General features: G+C 42.8%; 1 protein-coding gene across 1 annotated transcript in view; it reads right to left on the bottom strand.

Annotated features, from left to right (window-relative positions):
• Positions 1 to 26382, bottom strand: part of agrn (agrin) — a 233982-nt gene that overhangs the window by 88047 nt on the left and 119553 nt on the right. The window contains exon 4 of the mRNA XM_070839320.1: positions 12833 to 13048. Within this exon, the coding sequence (XP_070695421.1) occupies positions 12833 to 13048 (216 nt within the window). The remainder of the gene's footprint in view (positions 1 to 12832; positions 13049 to 26382) is intronic.

A 26382-nucleotide genomic window follows, 5' to 3' on the forward strand; every position in this document is an offset into this window, starting at 1 on the left:
AAATGTCTGAGCTTTGGACAGTGTAAAACTGCAATTAAAAGAACTTTCAAGGGTACAAAGAATAGGCTCTCTAATTGCTGTGCTGTATTTTGGAAGGCAATTATATTGTCTGACCTAAAAAAAAAAAAAGATGAATATTTAAGAAAATTATAATGGCAGATAATAAAATATTAAATGTTGTAATGCTGTAAGGTCTTAGGATTCCAAAATAATCAGTTTTGTACCGTAGCAATCATTTCCAAGTGGATATGTCTTGCTTGAAAGATGTCGTAAAACACAGGTGGGGTGCCGAAATGACTAAACAGGGCCCATTTATTCTGCTGAGTGACAGAGAGAAGGCAGGATGGGATTAAATCATCTGAATGTGGCATTTATGACAAACAAAGACAGAGTTGTACAGGCTTTTCAAAAGGACAACGCACAAATTGACAAAAACACTTAAATTCGTCAATTATACATCAGCAAATATTGACGCACATATTTTGAGACACATGCTTTGTAGGAGACCACACGGAGGCTCGCAGGCTGAAAAGAACATTCATTACCATCTTGTCTTATGTTTGATAATTTGGACAATCTAAGTATAATTTGAAGAGAACACATTCTTCAAAGGGAGTGACACCTTTCACGTTACATCCAGCCGTTTGATCCACTGTTAATACAAAAATACCGATTAGTACCCCTCTGAAAGAGCAGCGTCAAACCAACAAGAGAGGGGGGGGGGCAGAGCAAAATGCTGCACATGACGAAAGTGATGGTGATGTATTTTGTTGTACGATCAATCAAGTGTTTGGAAGGATTCTTGTGTGGAAAAAAACAAAGCTGCCGTGATGTCGTCTCTGTCAATAAAACATAGAAATGATCCCGGATTGGGACTTGTGTATTTAGGGCAGTAGTGAAAGTGTCTGCGGATGGTTATATATCATTTGTCAAACCGTCCGCCCAGTTACAGCTTAGTTTATTTGAGACTTTAATCCATATAAGCAAGCAAAAAGAGATCAAAGCCAAGCAGCAAAGACCGAATACTAGCGGATGGACAGTTTCTTTAACCTCAGGGCCTCCCTGTCACCTTAAAGGCCTACGGGAAACAGTCAGTATAACCTATTGAAAAAATGTCAGTGCTTGTGCCAAGTTGTACTTGTCTCCTGGATTAAGGCTGAGGCCCTTTGAAAGCACCAAAAAAGATTTTAGTGCCAAATTAGTCTGGGAGTGCAGCTATACATTCTATTAATCAAATAACTATTTGTTTACCTTTTAAAGGGCAGGATCACACATAATCAATAATGCATTTATGCCGTTTTAAATAGTTGAGCTCTACACTAGGCACCCCTGGATCAAATGCAGTGAGATGAGACTCGTTAGACCCAGTTAGCAGATTTAGCATCACAGCAAACATTTATACCGGAGCTATGGTTCAATGATGAAATGTTTTCATCACTAAAGCCTCACTGAGAGCAACAGACAGGAGAAATTACTTTAGTATGCATAATCATTTAAAAGCTGAATAAATCCAAAGCACAAACCGCCTTTATGCCTTGCAAACTGACAACAAAATGAGAACAGATAGATGCTGCATTTGAAATCAAATGAACTTTCATCAAACAGCAATGCACTCAGACAGTCATCCTGGCCGCAGAAAGAAGTACGAGGACTCGTGTGCGAAGTGGCGCATATGCCACAAGTTTCCTTTCATTAGCTCCTGATTAACAGAAGCTGGTGGTGGTGGGGAGCCAAAATCAGCACTGATGTGCAGCGAAGCGTTGGCTAATCATGCTTGGCCTTTGCCATCCACACTCGCTAATGAGTGATGGCCGCTGGGCGCAATATGCTGTTCGGTTACAGTGCATGTTGTTCCCCGACACAAACACAGGCACATCTGTACGAGGACACAAAGTATCTACATGAATGTGCAATAGGCTCAAAGACATGAGCCTGAAGTCTGATGATTCACTCACTCTGCTTTATCTTTCTTCTCGGTAGTCACATATAAATAAATGGATTTGATCTGTCACCGACTGATAGAAGAGGAATTACATCTATAGCCATTTCATGAATGCAGTGACGGCTGTTCCCAACCTGCAAAATGCATGAAAAACATTTCTACTGTACAAATGTACGTTTGTTTTTTTTTTTTTAATATAAATATTTCTCTTAACTTTTCTCAAATCTTCTTGTTTTTTTCTGAAATGCCGAAGAGCTTTACCTAAATTCGAAGCAATATAAGAGGGGGAACATCACTTTTCTGTTGAACTGCTCACAGCTGATACAATAGTTCTGCTGGTGTGGCTTTATATCGCAAAATTACACTTTTACATTTGCAATGATTTTATGGGAAGAGACTGAAACAATATCAGCAACAGCTACGGAAATCTCATCAACAGAAAAACAAGAACTTATCTCTCGTGAGCAAATGCAGAAACACCACAGTAATGACTGCTTGGCAGCAAAAGATTGAGACGTAATTTTGAATTAATTTCAAAAATAACAAAGATCCAGTGAATTTTAATGTAAAACTTGGTTAAAAAAAACTTCTGATTTAGTCTTCTCACACACACACACACACAACACACACACATTTGCAATTGGATAAACACCCAAATCAGCCTTGCAATATAGGACCCTGCTTAACATGACAACAATTTAATTTACGCTATTTTGATAAGCCTCTCTGGGAGAGACAGAATGAAGCTGCAGGAGGAGCAGAGAGTACTGACATTTATTCAGAGCAAATAGTAGATGAAAATAACTTGAATTGATTCTCTTCCTTTTCTGTCAAGCATTATTACTACAGGCAGGCAGTGTGTGTGTGAGTTTGTGTCTATTAGTCTGATTGGGAATAAAAATTGTTAGATCCAGGAGCGAGAAAACAAACACATTTCAGGTAGAAATAAAGGTATATTGGCCTTCCCTCCCAATCCTCGCAGAGTTAGATGAAGTTAATGTGATTAGGGTAAACAAAGTCGCATTCACATTGTTGCCGGAGAAAATAAGTCATGCGATCAGCATCGGCAGTCAGGTGATTCTGAGAAACACTAGAAAATGGATCTATTCAACCCACTGAGAAACAGCATTTTAATAGCGTCTTGCTTGTGTAATTCTACTATAAGCAGGATATTGTGTCAGGACAAACCACATAGGGCCAAAAAACGGGCATGCTCCACTGCGACAAACAAAAGGCAGGAAAGACGGTTAGCTGCTGGGTGTGGAAGCAAATCACTGTGAAACGTTTTGCACAAAATTGTTGGTTTTTTTCAGAATGAATGAATTCCAGCCACCGGGATGCAGTCATTAAGTTTTAGGTGATGCAGTGCAATTCTGCCTCTAAGAAATCTATGAAGTTACAGTTTCATGGCGTAATGAGGGAGAAACAATGAGACCAGTTTTAGAGCTACTATTTTAGTTCAGCTAATTGTAGCTATTTTTTTCTTTTTTCCACTGAGTCGTTTTTTAAGTGAAAAACTTTGAGATTTTCACTGAATCAGACTTTCTCAACTCATATTCATTAGTATCTATGCTCAGCATATTTTCTCACGACACCCATTTAATGTATTTAGTTCACTAATTACCTCTTTATACCAGAAGTCCACCATTGCATGATGACACACACACATGTACGTCATGGTTTTTTAATTTATGTCATCCACGTGTTGCTTTTCTTTCTTTCATCCTGCCAGGGCTTCACATTAAAAGTGTTCGACTGGGGAACCACAGGGTGACCGTCATTATGTAGCAGCCACGGGAAACACAATCTAGTTGTCACGAGGCAGGAGTTATCGCTGATGTTGATGATAAATGCCTCTACATAACAAGACACGGTCATTTTGTGAGCTTTTTTGTCAGTGGATCGTCATTAATACTGCAAGGGAGGGATGGAACAAGCGGCCGCAGTCACACTGAGCTGGCAACAGTCTGCACACCAGCCTGAAATCACACCCTGCATCCCTCATTCATTACTGTACTCCCTTTATAACAGGCAGTTGTAGTGTAAATAAATTGCAGAGCATTGCCTTGTGGGAGAATGAACAGAAAGTAGTCTACATGCCATGGATATTACTCTCATTTCACTGTGGTATTTATGTTGGAGGGCAAATAAAATGTAAACATAGTGCACTAAATAGTAACCATCTGTCTACATCTATATGCCTCTTAAGCATTTCTCAGTCCTGCTGCTGAGGACAAAAGTCTGCTGGGTTTTTAGTTATTCCTCCCCAGGTGTAACAGTGTGTCATTAGATCGCTAACACTACACACTGGCAGGACTCTGGGTCCTGACGACCTGCATCAATAACCACTGCATTACTTTGTCCTGGCGTTGACAGCGGATTCACAAACACACATGACTGCATCCATGTGGCCGAATATCAACACCAGGTTTTCGTTCCCTACAAATGAAAAAACTAAATGTTCTGAAAGTTGAATACCTGCGTGCTCATTTAAACCAATGCCGGCGGAATTTACAATCGATCTCCCGTTGGAAGCAAGGGCCGTGTAATTTTCCTCCCACTGCCACCACGTGAACACAGCGTTACTCCAGGGAGCGAGTGCAGTCAATGGACGGCCCTTAATAAATAAGTAACAAGGCAGGGGTGGTTGTGTGCGTGCACCTATGGGTGTTGAGTGTAACTGAGTATAACTGATCATGTGCTGCTCTACATGCTTTAAAAGATAGAGTGAGAATTATAACACCCTATATAGCGGACTTAAAGTATCCCACAATGCCTCTTGAAAAGTAGTGTACAACCGATGGTCACTAACCAAGCGCTATATACCATCATGCACTGCGTGGAAAGAAGATGGATGTAATTAATAGTGCGGTCAGTAGTGTCTGAAAGTATTTAGTCATTTTGTGGATGAGCTCACTTTATAGTCCTCTACATTGAACTCCCTTGATAATGAGGAGGGAGTAGAGAATGAACGAATGAGTGAATGATTTGCAGACACAGTCTGCAATCTTAGATGGCTGCTACTGTGACTAAACGAACTGTTGCATTCAACTTTTCATCTGGAGCATAGACAAGCCTGCCTCTTTTGCCTCTTCACACCAATAAAGTAACTGACTGGAACAGATTTTAGAGAAGGAAGGTTTGGTTGATTCGAGGACACGTGTCTGCATTATGTTTCAGCTCGGCGGCACATTCTCACACACACATACAGGATATATACACTAACACCTTCGAAACAAAGCCGGCACGGAGACAAAGAGATATTCTTTCGAATCTGACTCCTGACAGTTGTCGCCATTCTTGTTCCACAAAAACAAAATAAAAAGATCCACTATTGTCTGCTGGGCTGGTAGTTATCCTCATATTTTCAACACCATTCTGCTTTTATTTTCACTCCTTTCCATCTCTCCCAAAGTATACGCTGGGAAAACAACAAATAACGATGTATTATTCAGGAGAAGCCAAATGCATAAATACATTAAAAAGTCTCAAAACACAACCCCTTGTCTGGTATTAAGCAGGTGTGTGTGTGCGTGTGTGTGTGTGTGTGGAAAGGGATGTGTGTGTACATAATCTGTGTTTTGCCTGCAGGTTTTAGAGAGGTGAACGCTGGAGAGAGCAAGAGAGATGAAGAAGACAGGATTTGTCTTACAAGTATCAGTGGTCGCAGACGAGTGGAACAGCAAGTAAAAATGGATAGAGGATTCCAGCAAAGCCCATTATCATCTCTTTAAGAGTGTGTGTGTGTGTGTGTGTGTGTGTGTGTGTGGTAAAGGACGATAAGAAGAATGTATATTTTTCAATCTATCTGTTTCCAAAATGCCTACAGTGTGTATGTATTTCACTAAGTATGCCTGTGTGTGTATGTGTGTAGATCCATAGTGGTATTAATACAGTATTAGTATACACACACACACACACACACACACACACACACACACACACACACACTCGCACAGTCAGTCTGTCAGGTTCTGCATGTTATGGTTATGAATACCAAGCAAGAGTCAATGCCCCAGGGAAATGAAAGCACGAAAACCGAGTTATTTACAATGACCTCTCGCCCTGTGTGTGTGTGTGTGTGTGTGTCTGTGTGTGCGCACATAAATGTGTTCAGCAATCACCCCGGAGAAATTTGATTACTCTCTTTATTTGTGCGAGTGTATATGTGTGTGTGTGTGTGTGTGCATGCATGCATGTTACTACTGATGAGAGTGGCAGAGAGACATGGACAGAGATTTTGTCTAAAAATCCCAAAGAGGCGAATGGGAGAGAAGGAAGGGAGTGAGAGAAAAAGAGAGAAAGTGAAGGAGAGAGAGAGAGAGAGAAAGAAGTGAGAAGTGGTGATTATTTTTGGTTGGCAAGCAAATGAAGGAGAGGTGAAATGAGAGACACATGAACACGAATGGACAGAGAAGAAAGGAGGAAGAGGGAAAGGGAGGCAATAAATGAGGGATAAAAAGAGACACGAAGGAGGAAAAGAAGAGGGAGAGACTGGAGAGAGGAAGGGAAGAGTAATGAATGGAGAGAAAAAAAGGAGGAAAGCAAAAGAGGAGAAGAGGAAGTGCAGAGGTAGAGATGAATAATTGTCAGTTAGACTGTGCAGAGCACTGTTATCTACTCTGGCAAAGCCAAAAGTCATCTCCACCATCTACAGCTATTACCACCAGTCCATTGTCACCGAGGGCAACCGGCTGTGTCACCGGGGTAACAAAAGAGATCGTCAGAGCACGAGCAAAAAGAGAAGCAGAGGAAGAGGAACAAGAGGAAATGGAAATGGAAATGGAAGGGGGTGTTGGGGGGGTACAGGAGGAATACAGCAGGTCGGCTTTCATCCTCTGACTTTCCAGCTCGGCTCCAGAAGGAGGCTTTCGCTTGCAGGAGATTTCCTGAAACCTTCCCTGCCAGCCAGCTTTGCTCCTACGAGGGGATAAATCAGGGCTTTACCCGGCCAGGCCCAGACACCTTAACAACCAGCCAGACCAGCACCAGACAAAAGACAAAAAGTACAGCTGGAGTAACAAGCTCAGACCAGAGACAATTTTAGCATCTCTGGGAAAAAAACCTTCTTTCAACAACAATTCAGGAAAGAAAACACTGACAATCAACAGGTGAGCAGGACAAAGTGTGACATTTGTTTGGGCTGCCAAATTATTTTCAAATTGATTTTTCTGCTTTCTTGCAAAACAGTATTTGTAAAAAAGCGTACTTAAAGACAGAGGGAACACACGCATACATTACATTCATACCATCTCTAGATCATTCGCAAATTACACACTCAATACAACAACATAATATGCACCTACGAAATACACACAATAGAGAGACGGCAAAGCCAAAATAAGACTCACGGATAAGTGCGGACCAACGTACCACGGCGAATACATTTAGAAGTAAAAAGGATTGCAATTACCCTCATGGCAGCGACTGGTCTTTGCCTCTTGCATTCCACTTGTTATGAGGTTACCAAACATTGGCTACGGTTAGGCACAGATCATCGTTTTGGTTAAAGACAGAAAATGTTTCCGATCTTGTGCACGAAGGTAGTGTTGGCTCATACAATATACTATTAAAATGTTAATCATGCTTCAGTTGCCAGGAGTGGATTTTGGAGGGAAAATAAATACCAACGGAGTGAACATTTTGCAGACATAATCACTGAAAATATTTCCCCAATAGGTCGGTGGAAAATGTAATCTGGTTGGCATTGTGGTTGCTATGAAACTTAAATGTAAATTGTGAATTAGTTGTATATGAGACAGGTTTTATGTCGGAAATGAATACAAACTGCATCAAATCACCGAACATGAATGTTCAATGCAGATTACAACTGAATAACTCAAGTTGCTCCACATGATGGAGAGGTTCACGTCCTCCTTGTATTGAGTCTGACTGCCTGCAGTATGTTAGAGCAGACAGAGCAGCAGGTGTGGAGTACTGATGCCTTTCTCCTTTCACTGTGAGGACACAAGAGTGTGTCGGTGCTGGAGAGATAAAGCGCTCTCTAAAGCACAGAGGGAGAGAGAGTGGAGAGTGGACTGATAGAGTAGGAGGCAGCGGGCCGCGCCTATGGCCGACTCTCAAGAACACACACACACACACACACACACACGCGCGTACGCACAAAATCAATCTCCATTGATCACTCTCTCGAACCCCAGTCAACTCACACACACACACACACACACACACTCTACTTTTTTGCATTACTTGTTGCAGTCCTTCAAGAAGAAGAAGAAAAAAAAAGAATGAAAACTCAATGTTCCACTACAGTGGCCACACAAGATGAGTTCTGCAGCACTTTTGTGGCTCTCACTGGGAAAGGGAGTGTATTTACCACTCTGCTCCAAGTTCAATATTAGGAGAGCCAACATGGTGCACGTTCCCTTGCTGATTGTAGCGTGTGCATGCCCATACACACTATAATACTCTCACACATACACACAGTTGCCCAAATGTCTCTTGTCTCTCTGAAGCAGAAAGTGCTTCTGCTGGCTGTTTCTCTCTCTCTCTCTCTCTCTCTCTCTCTCTCTCTCTCTCTCTCTCTCTCTCTGCCTCTGAGTTCTTTCTTTTCATAACTGACCGCTTTTTTCTTCTCGCCTTGTGTTGTTATCAGGCACTCCTGCTGGGCCAATTTAAACGCGTCTTTCCTTTTAATTTCGATAATATCAGAGGCCATTATCTGCTCACTGGCTGCCCGTTTGACCGCCAGAAACGTGACTCCACCCCTCCTAAATCATCCATCTAGAACAAAAGGAAGATAATGAAGAAGCTGGCGCAGAGCTGGTCTGAACCATTAAGGGCTATGTTATGTGAATATTAGAGCGGAGCACTGGGGGCAACTAAGTGCCCACGCCTCAACGACGTGCGGGTCGTTTTTCCTGCCCTCGGGACGGACTTACACTGTTACCTTGGCACTTAACTGTTGTAATAGCCAGTTCAGTGTTATGAGTGAGGTGCTAAATGAATGTGGTTAAATGGGATTTTTCCACCGTTATGCCAAACTGAGCTAAGCTGAACTGTGCAGTCAGTAGAGTGGGAATATGCAGGCATCTGTCAGGAGAGGAGAACTGGGAACATGGCAACATGTCTGACAAAGTCCAGGTGGTAGACAAGTCATATTGGCATATTTTTTGGAGTTGCAACCACAAGTGAGTGCACCCAATATGTTGGTTGTAATCCCTCGTTGCACAGGAAAAAGTGCGGCAAGTAAAGTGGGTTGTGCCAGGAAGTTGGTCTGTAAACTGTGATGGATGTTTACAAGAGACATGCTGACTTTACTGTTTATCTTCCTTTTTTCTTCCAAATAAATGAAGCTAACCTGGGGGTTTGTTTAAAACCTGTCTTTTCACATGAATGCTCATGCATCCTGCCTTGTTCGTCTTAGTTCTCATAGAATTGAATTGGTGACCACAAATGCTACCAATAGGAACAATGGCCAAAATAAAAGAAGACCCAGTCTGTGCGAAATGCAGATAGAAGCTGGTGCATATTCTGCTGTAACATTACAGAACTGTGTAGGTAAGTGGTCACTGTGGCCACAAGTGACAAAGAGGAGATAATGGTAAATTCACATGTACATGTACCAGTAGCACAAGTGATGAATGGTCATAAAGTCAGCAAACATACTCAGGGATGCCAGTGACACATCGTACAACACCGAGTAAGGCTGTATTGTAGCACTCAACACTGTGGAGTGTGTTGAAGTGAGAAAAGGTGCAATTTAAGGATTCGACTTTCATTTGTAAGAAGAATAACGTGTTCTTTTAAAACTAAAAGATGTTCTTTTAAACACAACACATTCTTGCATCAAAGCTTGCATCAAAATGCTCACACAGGTAAACATACAAGTGTCAGTATCCTGCTGGTTGATGCTTCCTGCCTGTTCGTAGAAACACCGGCTAACCCGACCCTCAGACTTGTATTTAGTGCTAACAACATGCTCCATATAACTCCAGTCCCTTCAGAGGGGGGTAATCTGTAAGAAAAAAAAAAAACTTCTTTTGCGGTTGTACTCCTGAATGCCAGATAAGACTCCTGAGTTGATTTGAATTGGACATGACGGCTCCTCAGAACGGTAGCCAATTCACTTACCCCAATGAAAACCCGCCATTCAAATCGAATAAGTCAAACGAGGCTTCGCACAAAAGCACCAATACAACCGCCCACACTATTCTTACAGTTAAAAGCTCTCTCGTTCTCTCAGCTCTCCCTTCTCCCGCGCTGTCCCCCGCTCTTCCTCCTTCCCGTCTTTGCCTCCCTCTTCCTCCATCTGCCCTGACAACTCCATAATCTAAGCCAAAGTGACCTATCCAGACCCTCTGTACCGGTTGAATTTATTGGAGGCAGAAAGAGAATGAGAACCTGTCACTCAGCTTTCCCTGACCTCCTAACACCCTCTCTCTCTCTCTCTCTCTCCCTCTCTCTTTCTCTCTCTCTCTCGCACGCTCGCAGAATTGGGATATATATATATATACACATATATATATCCCAATTCTGCCAGGCTGAATCTTTCACCCCACTACATAACTCTGGCCAGCTGCCCTTCTGAAGTTATTCTACTATGTTTCAACAGGCATGTTTCAGTTGAAGCAAAGTTAATAGACCTACAGATGACAGCTAGTTAAGTGACACACACTTGACTGTGGCAGCTTGCACAGACTTACAGCAGCAACATACTATGCACTAACAAAAGACAGCACAAGTAAAATAGGATGTCAAATTTGCCAGGAAGGGAAGTTATAATATCTAGATTTCCATTAATAAATGACTGGTGGCCTTTCAGCTTATTCAACACATGGAGTCAGGGTTCACTCTCTGAGCCCTGGGCAAATCCACCAATCAAATCAAAGCGTTTTACCTTTGGAAACACAGTTCTAAAACAAGCCAAGTGAGCTCTGACACAGCAAGGTTTGAATTACACTTCCATCTTATTCACAGCAAGGTAATAAAAGGAAAGATCTGAGACCCAATTGTTTGAAGACAGTTGTGTTATGTGCCTCCTCCCAGTTTACAGTAAAAGGCTATCATGATGGAGACCATGCACTGACGACAGATTCCATTTTCTAAAGTGAACTTTTTAAATATTCTCAATAAAACATCCAGCACATCTGTCTCCGAGCTGCACTCCCAAGAGCTCTGTGTTCTGTGAACAGGAATGAGATTCAATGCTTAAATGAAAATGTTGACAAAAGAAATTGTCTTACCATTAGCATCGATTATACGGGAAAGAAAAAAAATGTTTTGGATTCTTTGTTGCACATGTGATGTGATAAGACCAAAAGTCTGTTCTGGTGGTGAGCATGTAGTCATTATCAGTAATACTATCATTAACATCATAGTTATTATTTTTTCCTTTTTTTTTTTTTGCTAGTGACTGCCTGCTGTTGTTGCCAATGGTAATTATGGTGCTTTTGATGGCCTTAACCATCATTACAGCACCAGCACTTCTTTCTCTCCCTGGATTTAATCTACGTTTGCATTCTGTTTACCCGTTCACTCACTCATTTGCTTTTGCATCCTTGTCGTTCTCTAAATGTTTCATAGCTTATTCCTATTTCAACGTTAGTCCCTTCAGTCGCTCTCCAGATATTTCTCTGCTGTACTCTCTGTTCCTCCTGTCCTCTCTCCGTCCTTTATCTCTTTATTTCCTCTCTACCAGTGGTGAGCAGTCACCAAGCTTGTTATTAGTGCCAGGTCCAAGCCAGCACTGTAATCAGACCCCTGGAATTAGCAGTGGGCCCACACTGGCAGGCAGGCACGACGCTGACAAAACACTATAGTTATTATTGAGGCTGCTGCAATGTTGCAGCTTTGGCAAGAATCCGCTGCTCCCCTCAGAGTCCTGGATCTTGATGGGCTTTGCTAAAGAGAAGCAGTGAGCGGTACAGCAGGGGAAAAGGCACCCACCAGGGGCTAGGGGATAAAATACACACTGGATGGCTACCAATGGGAGCAGTGAGTGGCACACTTTTTGTTTGTGAGGGTGCAGGTGGTGCTTAAGCACTGGGAGCGTAGCCATATTGGAAAGACAATAGACTGGACATAATAGGGACGTGTTTTAGTATTGGAGGATAAAGACAGAAAGGCAAAGCCTGTTATATTAGGACAGAGTCTAATATAAATCCATTTACTAGACAATAACAAGCAATTTAGCGTCACTCAGAGACTTGCAGCTTTGTGTTTGTCTGATTCTGTCACAAAGATCAAAACACCCTAAGTCCTGTGTCCTTATTTCATAGAAAACCTCCACATTCTCCATGCTTCAAGCAGTTTATTCACCTATACTTCACAGCTTTTGAACAACTCTCACAGCCGTTTAATGGAGAGTGTCAGTCTCGGGTCAGATTGCTTTCTGAGCAACTGTAGATTCAGTGGACTTTGTGGGATTGATCTTTTTTTATATCAAAGGCACCAATTTGATTTCTTGAGCTGTTCAGACCCCGTATATACTAATGGTAACACTTCAAAAAGCACATGCCGACAAAAAAGAAAATGGAAGTCTTTGAAGAATGATATCAATCTGTTTGTGCGTGGTGATCTCATAAATACAGAACAACAGATCACCAGTGAAATCTGCTCAACCTCTAGCGTCTTTAAATATGATCATGCATGTTCTTTTAAGAACGTGCACACCAAGTATTTAAATGTCAAGCTTTAAATGGACTTAAAATGAGCGCTGATGCAAACTGAAACTTGGCAGCAGGATTCTGTTATTGTGAAGTGCAAGGACATGCAATGTGTTGTGTGCAACCAAGTTAACGGATATTTGTCTGCGGTGTTATAATCCTTCAATCAAAACAGGTCTACTCAACCAGACACGGAGTTGTTAAAATGAATATCTTCTGGCAGCATCTCTTAAGAGTCATTGCATTGTAAGCAGGTACTCACAGCAGGGTCCCTTGCGCAGCACCTTGATACGTCGCTGTGTGTTGCATTGGGCTTTCTCCAGTTCGCACTCGTTGGAGTAGGTGGATGAATCAGAGCCGCAAACAGGCGCCACCAAGGATGGACATTCCACTCTCTTACAAACACACTCAGCTTTTGCCGGATCAGCTGGGTCACGCTCACATACGGCGCCGAAGCCACACAGCATCCCTCTGCAACCTGCCAGACAAGGGAAAAAACAGAGGAGGTGTTAGGATTGAGAAAATGTAAATGAGAATATCGCTCGCTGTCACAAACCTGCACAATGTCTAGTCCAATGTTACACCTTGATGAGCGTGATCATTTGAGTGTGTTGCATTTATCGTACATGACCTGATTATGTACGTGCACATTTAACGTAAATTGCCTTTTCCCTAAATTCTTCTTAGAAAACTTTTTGTGAGTGAATGCAAAGAAAGTTTCTGCTTTAACACCAGACATGCACGTCTGAATAGATTCATCTCAATATGCACCAGCCATTGGGGTCTTTGTGCGGAACTCTGCGCAGTTCAGTAACACAAATGCGTCAGGGATTAAATGTGATCCTGGCGTAAAGCAAACAGATGCTCGCAATTCATTCAGGGAGAATCTGTCCACCCATGCAGAGCTCACACAGTGTGTTTTTGGGGCGTGCTGAGCCTATTGCAGAATTTGGAAAAGCTTCAAAGTTAAAAATTTTAAAGTCAGCAACAGCATTAAAATCAATCTAAAGGCAGAAGGCTGATGCACAGTCTTGTGCACAGTTTGTTTTCATCCTCTGAAAAGGCTGCTGTCTTTGAAGCATCAATGATCCACCATCCAGGAACACGTGGAGGGACGGCAACATGAAAACAAACCAAGGTTAGCCAAACAAATCAAGGCCTACTAAGTCAACCAACACCAACTCTCAGTCTTTAAGATTCTAAACTTCCCACTGACCCCTCAGCTTTGATCAGGTATGAAACTGAAACTGGAAACTATGTCAGGCGCCGCTGAATGCACAGAGCAAACAGGGAGTACCTGTGTGCGTATGTGCTCATTTTGTGTGTACACAATATCAACTTAGAGAGTAATTGACCCGTGTTGTGGCAGCTACAGCTGCTGTGGCTCTGCGCCCACTTTGAGGGCTGTTTGGCAGCCAGCTGGCGTGACGTCCTTGCCTCAGCACTGGGGGGGCGTTAAAAGAGATGCCAGGCTCTCACAGGTAGCCAACCAGATCGTAAATCAATGGACGAAAGCACATAAAAATCCACTCTAAGAAAGTCCTCTTGGTTGGAGGGGCGAACAGCCAGTGTCAGTGTTGAGGATATACATGTCACACTCACACACACGTGCACACAAACAGCTATTTCTTATCACTGGCTCCCAGGCCAGGGCTAAACGCAAGGCGGCATGTCCACTTGGGCTCGCTGGCAGGTGGCTTTTGCAGTACTGGATAGAGAGTCAGATAGACACACACACTTACACACATATATACACAAACTCTTTGTGTGCAGCATAGACAACTGGTTCAGCATCTGCCCAAGGCATCTCGTTCTGACTCTCTCCTCACACCGAAGCACTGTGTGTGTGTGTGTGTGTTCCTGTGTCTGTGTCTCTGTGTGTCGAGTGACAGGCGAGGTTTTTGTTTTTGACTTGCCCACTGTTCCCAATGGGAGAGCACCTGACAGCTACCTGAGCTCACTCTCTTTTGTACCAGGGGAAGGAGAAGTGACTGTGTGTGTATGTGCAAAGCCATCCATGAATGCATCTGTATTCCTGACAATGTGTGTGTGTCTGAGGGGTGTAGGCATTAGGTTTCTCACACACACACACACACACACACACACACACACATAGCCAGGCCTTGTCATGACTGGCCCCATGCTCTGCCATCACTTCACACCACTCAGTGTGTGTGTGTGTTTGTGTGTGTGTGTGTGTGTGGGTCTGTTTGTCCATGTGAGTGTCAGTGGGCACCTTGGAGGCGAAACCATGCGAACAGAGTGACAAGAGGTGAAATTCAATCGAACTATGTCAGATGTGAACAAGAGAGAGGGAGTGTGTCTGATGGTATGACAGGAAAACCACAATAGACTGAGGTTGCGGGTGACCAAACAATGATCTCTCGATGTTTTAAATATATCAGCTGTGCTTCCTAAACAATATAGGAAACACCTGTAAATTTCAGAGAAGCCTTAAAGTGAATAAAAGAAATATTGTTATCAAAATCACAAAAAAAACAGAGATTGTAAACAATGACAGTGAACACACCACCTGAAGGAAAAAAAAAAAGTTGGAATGCCAGCAGCAGTTTGTAACCAGATCTCCTCTGCAATGTTTTCCTATAACAAAATCTCACTCTAGCCCCGAGCTTATCTATCTGACAAAAGACTGACACCAGAGCTGAGAGTTCTGTCAAAGTAAAGGTATCAAGAGCAGGCTCTGGACCGAGCGTACAAACTGCATACTTATGTGCTGGGAGATCTCTCCTGCAAGAAATCCTCCTGGTGCTTGAGGAAAGAAACATTTGACACTTCCGACGTCTTTGGAACACGAAGAAACGCTCGGTAGTTAATATGAACGGCGTTGTCTACCATGGCTGAAAATAAAAATGCACCACAGATGAAAACTTAGCCAACAACATATTCGAGCAACGCTGGCCCAGACCCAGTTTGATTGACAGGTGATCTCTGGGAGTGCGCGCACCGTAATAAAGAACAGTGTCCTGGAGACAGTTAGGCAATACTTAAAGACACTAAGAGGGATGAAATCTTCAGGAGGCCAGTGTAAAGCTTTTCCCACGTGCAATTGTTGGACACACAACTGCAGTGTTGTGTGTTGTGTGACCCGATTGAGTAAAGTTAGTGATCCTTGGTAGTTTAATGGAATTTAGAGTTGAAACTGATAGCCTGTGTAGGCAGCACAGTGTTTACAGTCAATGGAACAAGCTAGGAAACAGCTAACCTAACATAAATGCTAAAATCTTTACTTCAGACTCTGGGACTTTTCCAGGTAATTACTTTGCCTCTTTGATGTATTAAACACTGAGGCGTCCAAACATATATTTCTTACATTATCACAGTTTAAACAAGGGGCTCCTGCATTGATGCTGTGAGTTGAGTTTAGTGTAGTTTGTTCTCACAGTCATTGTAATGACAGCTGTCTAAATTTTGAAAGGTAGTCTGAGATATGTTTGTGTGTATATTAAAAGAGTTCAAGACACTTTGCTCTGAGGTAGGTACATTAACATAAGGTAGTTTCATCCATAATCCTGAGCAATAAAATCAAAGCTTTACCCTCAGCTATTACTAGAATACCAAGACTCTAGAAAGAAGTTTTCAGATAACAGATGTGGTTGTAATGAGAACAACTGGGACTAATGGACATGACCTTTGGAGATTCTCTTCTCACACTTTATTAGTGAAAGTAGTGTAGATTTAAAAGTGTATTGTGTGTGTGTGTGTGTGTGTGTGTGTGTGTGTGTGTGTGTGTGTGTGTGTGTGTGTGTGTGTGTGTGTGTGTGTGCAGGCAACAAATGACGCTCTGCTGAACTAATGACAGGGGGAATTATAAAAAATAAATGCCTTTCTTAATATGCACTGGTTGGCCACACAGCCCTGTTCTTAAACTATTGACAATGATGCTGAAAGTTGCTATATCTTGTTTTACTCTTAGTCTTTTACAGTAAAACTGTAAAAATACAACAGAAAATCTAAGAACTGTAAAACTGCAATGTTGTGCAGTGCAGTGTTTGCAAAGGTGTGAGCACAAAACTGAGCATGCCCACCTCAACTTAAGTCTTTTCCAGACTGAACGCTAGCTTCGGGATCCTTTGTGCAACTGTCTGTTTTGAGCGCAATGAGTGTGTGTGCATGCTCCTCGGTCCATGTACTGTAAGTGTGTATAGTAATCTCCAGCCCTGCCGCATTAAAAGCTTTGCTTCCATGCAGGTTTTTTTTTTTTTCTGTTGGAGGCTGAGGAAGAAAATCCCATTGGGGAGAAAAGACAGCATGTCCAGTTTGCACTTGTCAAGGCAAATGTCTTGTGCAGGTAACACTTCATCCCATGTTTGGACGGCTCATCCATTAAATATGACACGGAGTTGGAGCCTTAAGGATACTCTCAATGCATCAGTGGGTTATGAAAGGAAAGGGACTGCGCTGTTGGGATTAAAGCCACAGTGACAAACTGTCATGGTTTGCAAGTTGAAAGAAGGTCTGGCATAGTTCTCTGGTGGCAATTTCCCACCAATTCTATTGCCAGTTCTGATGCTTCAGGATTCAGTATAAGATGATAATAAATTTCATTTGCTCCCTTTTTTTTTTTTTTGGTGGATCAAAGCAAATGTCAATGATGCATTCTTAGACCATTCCACAACAATGCTGCTCACGTGGACTCTGATTCCATGCATGGAGGATGAAAAACACTAATTTCATCAAATATTATCTGTGGAACATTTCGAGCTAGTTGCTTGCTTTCCAACATAGATTCAGACAGACACAGATTCAATAAATATGCCCCAAAACCAGGAGTTCCTATTACTTTGAGATTGTTTCTGCTCTGAGAAGAAAATGTCCCCACAGCCTGTGTTTGTGGCGAAATGCTCTATCAGTTTCATTGTTTTCCTGCCTTGTTGCATTTACCTCAAACAAAGTGAAAAGGAGAGAAATGGACTGTCGTTGCAAGCATGAACGCGTTCAGACCCAATAAGGCTTGACAGAATCGCCTTGACAAACTAAAAATGGCTACTTTAGGGAAGGAGCACTATTCTCTGCAGGGGGCGAGTGGGGGAATATCTGTCAGGTTTTTTAATTATTTCACAGAAGTCCGGTCTGTTTTAGCCGAGGAGGAAAGGAGACTAGCAGGGGGACAGGAAAGGAAGGGATGGAAGGAAAGGTGTGTATGAATAATTAACAGTCCTGAACTTTACGTGGGTGACAGCAATAGCAGCTGAATTATCCAGGACAGCCGGTGCAATGACACCCAAATGCTAAGCGTGTTGAGTACGCCGCTCAGGTGAAGCCAATTGTGCTGTGATCAGATTAAATCCGCAAACGGTGGCTTCCATATTGACTAATGACCTACTGACTGTCAGTAAATCAGGAAACGGAAGTTGATGGGGAGAGATACAGCTTGGTGGCATTGAAGCGACATCGCATTAATGTTGAAAGAGGCTAAATTCATTACGCTCTAGCACTCCTTGGGGACATCTTCCACTTATTCTAATAAAGGGGGCCTTTCTTTTCAGCTGACGCTAAGTAATACAGATGTGCTCCTCAGCCGGCCAGCTTTTAGCAGTCCTCTCTGCTCTCTGTCTCGCTCTCCTTCACTCTATAAGAGGGCTTTAGCCTCTCTATCAGTGGAGCTGTGTCAGAGGACCTTCGTGGTGAGGGTACAGGTTGCTATGGCAACAGCCAGTGATGCAATCAGCAGCAGTTTGCCTCATCGGGTTGGGAGTGGAAACTTTCCGTCATGCACACAGGTGTTTATATATGTACACACACACACACACACACACACACACACACACACACACACACACACACACACACAAACTACTGTATGAATTCACTGCCCCATATTCAACTTTGTGTAGTGCTTTTCTAAAATTAATGATTGGTTTTCATTTGCTGTAATTGTGCAGCAATTGTTCTCCATCACTTTCCCTCCAGCAAATGCTTTAGGCAGAGAATCTAATTTTGAAAATCTAATTCTCTCACTATGGCCGTGTGTGCAGCACTGAGGCTACAGGTGTCCTGCGTAGGTGAGGAGAACGGTGATGGATCGGTGCAGCATTGATTAACAGTTGCAGAGAAGTTGCCTACCTTGCCCGCAGAAATGATTATTTACAGCACAGAGTCCATAATCCAGAAGTGATGTGGAATATCATTGCAAAAAATAACTTAAGAAAGAAACGCAATGGTGGGCAACAGTTATACCTGGTAAAATATCTGAAGGGAAAAAGCAACCCTACAAGGCTTCTATCGATCTCTGGTTAGTGGTCCTCAGGGGACCAATGCAGTCAATTATTGATCTCGCTGCAATCATACAACACCCAGCGTGAAATAAAGAAAACATCTGCTCACAAAGGAAACACCCCACCTTACCAGCTCAATATGAGAAAATCACTTTTTTTAAGCCAGTTAAATGAAAAGAAAAGGGGGAGAATGGAGACTCTTTCAAAGGATTTTTTTTTAGAAGAAAACAACTTTCCTCTTGTTCTGCTTTTTCAACCGCGCTGTTCTTATCAGGGCAACAGCAGAATGAACAAATTGCTGAAAACAAACAGTAAAAAGCTATTAGTTTATTCTCTGTGTGCCTTTAGCTGCATTTCTCTGTGTTTTGAATGTGTAAGTATGTCTTTGTATGTGTGTGTGTGTGTGTGTGTGTGTGTGTGTGTGTGTGGTGGTGGTGGGGGTGTACAGTATTTTCTCATTCCCTCACATAAAGGGGGCAATCAATTTTTCTCTCCTCCTACTTGCTGAATGTAATGCACACACTCGCACAGCTGAGTGCCTGGGCCCTGACCCGGCTAGCACGCAGGATGGACTTATTTACCAAACGGCAGCTTCTCCTCGTCGTGCACAGTACAGACCTGCACAAGAGATAAAGTTGGAGACAGAGAGTCAAGATGGGGAGATGGAGAGGGGGCGGTAGGAAGGAAGAGCTTATATTTGAAGAAACACTGTACGAGAGAAAGATAAAGAGGTGAGGGTAGGTTAAAGAGGAATATGAGAGGCAGAGGAAAAATCCCTCCCAGTCTCACTAGCTGAAAATACTCTGAAAGCTGCGGCATAATTGATGCAGGAAATCCTCAATGGTTCCTACGAACAAAAGGAAAAAAGAAAGCTCTAAATCTGCACCCACCTCCATCTGTCTTCAAAAACAGTTGTGTTCATTGTCCAGTGTCAAAATCAATAGGTCATGATTTAAATAAATGCTGGCTCAGCTTAGGAGGTCTGCTTCTTTAAAACTAATCAGCCTTCAGATCCTAATATTTTCCCTGCTGACTCTGTTGCTCAGTCACCCCAGCGACTGCTCTGAGATTTTGTCATTGCTATTTCTAGTCTCCCTTGGCTGTGCTTTCTTTTTTAATTTTAATGAAGTCCCACTGGCATCGAGTGTAAATACAAAAAAAAAAAAAAAGAAAAAGAAAGCTGCGGTGTGCACACGTGCAAATATGTATTCCGCAAGTTCATTTTTGTTTCGTTTTGTTGTAAGTATGCCAGCAGTTTTACACCTACACACGAGAATTGAGGTTAAATAGTTAAAGCTGTTACAGTGTGGTTAGAGACAACAGTATCAGTAGTTTTAGGAAGCGCCCCAAAACAACAGACGTTTAAGCCTGCACAGGGTGGTTGGATGGGTCAGCAAAACATCAGGAGGAACACTATTCATTTCCTGTTTTCGTTCCATAACCTTAGCCACATGTTTATTACTGTATCCATGACGACAAGGGTCCTCACACCTTAACAACACAGCCATTTTTAGCCCCCAAACTGTGATCTTCCTTTTGTGCTTTAATCTCACCACAACTTAACCACTGCATTACAAAAATGATTCGAGATAAAGACAAATAAAGATCAGAAAATGAACAGGTTAAATGCCTTGCATAACTTTTTTTTTTTTTCATATTAACCAGCTTTCCTTTCCTACCAAAGTGGTATCCATCCCTCATCATTTTCCTACTTCCATCAACTTGGCATGTACTGACACCACATCTGCATCATATTTTGTCATTCCTTTTTTTTTTTTTTTTAGCATTCAAGCCACTTTTACATTTTGCAAACCTACTTAGGTGTGAGAAGTTATTCCAGAGCCCGGAGCGGTTTTCCCTTTTGTTCACTTTGTTTGGCCATATGAGAACATAGGGATTGCCAAAGCAATTAGACTGAGACCTTGTTGAGAGAGGTTTCAAAACAGGTTTCAAAACCAACCCCAGAGCAGTGTATGGTGTGGAAGCGTGATCAGTGTGCGATCCAACCCTAATACAGAGGCTGTTCAGAATGGGTTATGAACACTGTGATTTATTGGTAATCTGTTGGCCTCTATTAATCTAGTCAGGAAAACATGTGCTCTCCGACATCCAGTATGAGATCAATACAGGCCTAAATGAGGGTTATGATTGGTTATGGTTCACTTAAAATCCCGCAGTGCAATAAACCAACACCTAACTACTTATCTCCTCATGCAGACCAGATCAGATGCCAATGTCTGTGTGAAATATCTTGACATTGATCACCATCTACAGTACATACCCAAGCTTTTACCCTTTTCTCTTTTATTCAAGCTATCTTTTACATCTCAGAATGTAGCAGGTGCTGTGTCTTCATAAATCAGGCCTGAAATATGACAGCTCTTGACAGCTTAGAACATCTGCCTAATCACGCTTGTTATGGGAAAAAAATACATGAAGGGTATATGAGGAGAAACACTCGGTTATTTGTCTTGATCAGGCGGGGACGAGAGCAGGGCGACAAAATAGGGAGAAAAGTAGAGAGAAAGATGTCGCAAGAACGAAACAGAGAAGGCTATCGACACAGGGAATTGAACTCCTTATCTTGGAAGAGTTATACTTGCTAAAGGAGGTAAACAGGGAGTGGAAACCATGACCTATCACCAAAAACATTAACACCTATGAAAACCACCTATGAAATGTAGCCCTTACTTGTCAAAACACTGGACAAAATTAATTAATTAATTCATTCATTCATTCATTCATGACTAAAATAATGATGCCTTCTTCCAGTAGTTGCAATACAGCTAAGGTGCCAACCCCTTGCTAGGGTGCTCCACTCAGCAGCAACCCTCCCCATGCAAGTGGTAATAGTGCCTTACTAAACCCAAAGTGCTTTACAGGAAATGCAACCCCAAACCGCATCAGTTGTAGTTGCTTGCTCTCCTTAATGAGTCACACGGGGAATGGAACTAAGCTGTGTGTGGGCATGAACAAACTTTTCAGCTTCACAGTGTTCCTGCTCGCTCCCCTCCACCCAATCTTATCAATAATGGAGGCATTGGTGACAGAGCCCTATTCTGTCACCTCACATCTCCTCCACAAACTCAGCGGCAGGCAGCCAGAGATGCTCCTCGAGAACGGATTACTGCTGGTCTGCAATATACATGAAGAAAACCAGCATGGCTGCCAGCTCGCCACTGAATTCAATTATTCAGCTAAACCAGTATTATGAGGATCTTTTGTTCACGTCTCGCAGCTCGTCGTCTGAGCTTACCGTCACCTCCCTGAGACCTGTGATGGACTCTTTATACAAAGACTAGGTTTTCATATTAAACACACACACACACACACACACACACACACACTCACACACTCACACGCACAGAGTGATATTTTTTATGCTTGCTAATTGCAAGTAGACATTGTGTGGGAGTTTGAGAGACGATTCATCCAATGCAAAGACGCGCACATGCTGACGTATGTGCTCATGCTCGCAAACACTAGACATCACACCAAAGTGATGAAAGCTAACGTCACCTCAGCCTCTCCACGCCTCCCACTTTCTTGTTCACGCACTCCACTCTCTTTCCCCTCTATCGCTCACCACCATCATCAAACGTTTCCTCCGACTTCATGCATTTAAAAAAAAAAGGAGCGTTGTTTGTGTGAGGAGGAGTAGTAGCAGAGGCTTAAACTTGCTCCTCTGACACCGTTACCACAGCATGAGGTCCCAGACACATTCGCTCGGTTTCATTTCAACTTACACACCACTCCACTCTCCTGGAGAACACAGAGAAGCCAGGGCAGCGATGCCAACTTTGCACAGAGATATTCAGTGTTACCTCATAGCCCCTTGCTCTATCAGGAGAGAGATAGAGGCCTGTGGCAGAAGTCATCAGCCAAAATGTCAGGGTTAGCAAGTTTTTAATGATTTAGAAGATCGAACTACTTAAAAGTTGTTTTCATCCACAATGTGTCTTCTACAGGAAGTGAAATCAAGTTTTGGGGTGTTTCACACAATGAAATGCCAAAACGGAGCCTCATACTGTAGAGGAGTGCTGTGCCTGGCTTCATGCTGTATAATTATGTGAGACTGCCTCAGACAAACTGTGGAACCTATTTCCTCACAGCAAACACTTCATAACAACTCTGACTGCGGTGTAGATGTGTGATTTGTTTTTGATTTCTTTGTGTGTAAAAAGCAGAACTTTCAGCTATTTCCTCATGCAGTTAGTAATGTCTATGTGGGCGCTAACCAACATAACTGATGGGCCAACATATAGCTAATGGCTCCTAACAATCCAGACATTGTCAGTGAATGTACAAAAAAAAAAGAAAAGTAAATTGAGTAAAACTGATTTAAGTACACTGGTTAAGTTTGCTTTCCATGCTACAATCAATAAGTCTGTATTTTAAAGTACCATTAGGAAATTACACTCAGCTTAAATCAATACTGGACAATAAGATGCAGCCCACAGTCTCAAGGATTTCCATTCATACTGGACAATTGTGCAGCAAAAGATTTACGCCCAATGCTTTCGTTCAACACCAACGGCAGGAAGTAGTCTGTCCTTTACAGTGTGTTATGAGGCAGAAAGTATGTGTGGACATTAAAGTTTCATGCCACGGAAAAAAAAAATGTCTTCTTGTATCATATCTTCTCTTTAGTACTACTATCTTATTGTGTTCTATTACCCAGCATGCATCTCTCTGGCAGACTGAGGGCAGTAAAGACTGCATTAAATCTCTCTGCAATAGTGATGTAGTGGGGGAAAAGATACATAATTTGATCTGTTTTATATAACAAGCTATGGGTGAGCATACTTAATGTCATTCAAACAGTGGGCACCGCAGAGACAACTGTTCATGCGTTCTGGTTAATTCTGGTATTTAATATCATATTCATGTCAGCTTTCAATTGGTAAATACTACATGCAGGCCTGATTAATTAGTTTCCCTGAATTTCCCCAACACCTGCACTGGTAATAAGTTGGAAATCATGTTTCTCATTTCAAATTAACATAAATAAAGCACCATTTATGTTGGGATCACAGATCCATGCAATGCACAATAGACAGCAACTGCCTGCACAACCACAGGATATTTCTTTCATACCAGACGCTGAAATGTCCTTTTTTTTACTGCAAAATATGAGCTGAAATTATATGCTGAGTGCTAGTTGAGGGGTTTGGCATTTGATGGATTGAAAATGTGACCAGTTCTTTCAACCGTCAAATCATTCCGCCACATATTCCCATATGACCAGAATTCAATGTTACTGATCACTCTTGCTCGAGGGGGCTTAAGCTGCCGGCACTTTCCTTTAAAGTAAAGAGCTGGAGAGGAAACTGGGCCTCCAGGCTGGCTCCCACTATGGAGAGGAGAGGGTGCTCTGTTTTTTCCAGCATTTCTGGAGGGAACCCAAGTCAGTGGCAGATGGCAGCAGGATGAGACTCAGAGACAACCTGGGGAGAGCTTGGAAGGCGAGCCAGGAAGCGGCAGCTCTCAAGTGCTGAGCTGGTCTGCACTGGATAAAAGGAAGACGGCCTCCTCCATATGCTCCTCATCGCTATTCCTAATCACAACGAGGTGCCCCATAGACTCATTGCCATTGTCACCTGAGGGAATTTGGAATAGTTGGAGAAGGAATTACCGATTTTTCAAGCAAAAGGCTATTGAATTGTGTTAAAAGGGGGAAAAGGAGCCAACTAGCCTTTTGCCAGTTGGTATTAGTGCCACCATATGGGAGAAGTGAAAATAGGACGGGGGATCCATTTGATGTCTTCATTTAGAAGTGAATTTGAGATCCAGGAGGTAAAGGGCATTATCTTCACCTAAAGCCTATAGATTAATATTGATGGGCCCGGCTAAAAGGATCCTGCAGGAAATATCGAGCACAAGGTTTCTCCCCATCACGAGGAGTTGATGGAAGTGGCTCCTGGAGGGACATGCCTGGGCCGGGTGAGCTGTGGGTGCCCTAGTTTCGCATCCCTCCCAGTTGAAACCCACGGGCTTCCTAGCCGTTGACGGGACTAGCCCCCTCTAGTTGCTCTTGTGCCCTGACAGAGCACTACATTATTCCCCTCCCCTCCCCATCCACCACCTGCTCCTCCTCGCATCTCTCCATCTCCCTCTGCTCTTTGTTCAATAGCCCTGACCTGTCGATCGATTCGGCCACATATCACTTCATTTTGTTTTTCTCCTTCCTCCCTCTTTCACCGGCGTCCCTTCCAGCTCACCCAAGGGACAATAAAATGGGGAGGGGGGGGCAGAGTGATGTCATTGTAAAAAGTGACCTCCTCCTCTCTCGTTCTCTGCCCCCCCCCCTCCCCTGGTTTATTCTGTGCTTGTGCAACAACAGTTTAAAGACGCAAACACAGCCTATTAGAAGGCATCTGTTTTTCAGAGCAGCACAGCTCATTTTAAACTCACAAACACACCCTCACACACACTTCTACACACTTTTATCCGTGCCTCTCTCTGTTAATAGCCCCGAAAGGTGAATGTAGCATATGATTGTGCTATTTTCAGAAAATCAAAGTGTGGTGTCGGCTGCCTATCCATCAACCTGAACTTTTTCTCTGAGGTGCCTCAGAGGCCAAAAGCTCACATAATATAATGTACACACACACACACACACACACACACACACTAGGATTGGATGTAGGCAGGAAAAATGGGAGGAAAAAAAGTGCCTGGCATAGATTCAAATTTAGAAGCGGCGTCCATGCACTGCAGGTTTTAGCGTTAGTATTATAGCACCATGGGCCCCCGCCAGCCGCTGCTGTGGAATTAATTGCCGGTGACACGAAAGTAGCACAAAAAGTGCCACGCTTTTGCGCTTTTCATTACCGTGTCGGGAGCCTTTCTGTGTGGCTTTGTAATATTTTGTTAGGGAAAGGGAGGGAAGGAGGGAAAGGAAAAAAGTAGGAGGAGGAGGGGGTGTGGAGGCTAAGTAATATGGAGCCGACTGGAAGAGCGTTTAGCTTCTCTCTGTTCATTTGTCTTCATTTCCTCTCTTTGGAACGCTTAGCCCATCCTGACCCGCACCGCTGTGGCTCTGCTATATAACAGCTGTGCGCGCGAACACACAAGTGGCTGCATTTACACACACGCACGCACACACGCACGCACTTACAGTATGCAGATTTGCACATATGCGTTGACACTCACAATCACAGCCAGCCAGTATTATCATACTGTCTGAATCAGTATATGCCTGTTTATGTATTCCAGTTAAATTAAGTGTGAGGCAACAAACACACACACACACACACACATAAACACATCTCAGAGATGCACCAGGGCCCGGCAGGAAGTTTATAAAATGGTTGGCAGGCTGGCAACCAAGCTTGTGGTTCCAAAATTTAACAGCATGGTCACCATATTTTATTTGTTTATAATGGAACGATACTGGTGCTGCGTACTTATGCTCCATGTTTTAGCCATAACAAAGTGAAATCCTAAATGGTTATATCATAACAAATGTCTGTACAGTCCTCTGACTCTCTCGCTTTGTCTGACACAGTGCTACACATGAACTGCAATTCACTAAAAGAGGGTGTCAGTTTTAAAATAAAATCAGCAGTGATAA

Source organism: Pempheris klunzingeri, chromosome 11 (assembly GCF_042242105.1).
Source record: "Pempheris klunzingeri isolate RE-2024b chromosome 11, fPemKlu1.hap1, whole genome shotgun sequence".
Taxonomy (NCBI): Eukaryota; Metazoa; Chordata; class Actinopteri; order Acropomatiformes; family Pempheridae; genus Pempheris; species Pempheris klunzingeri.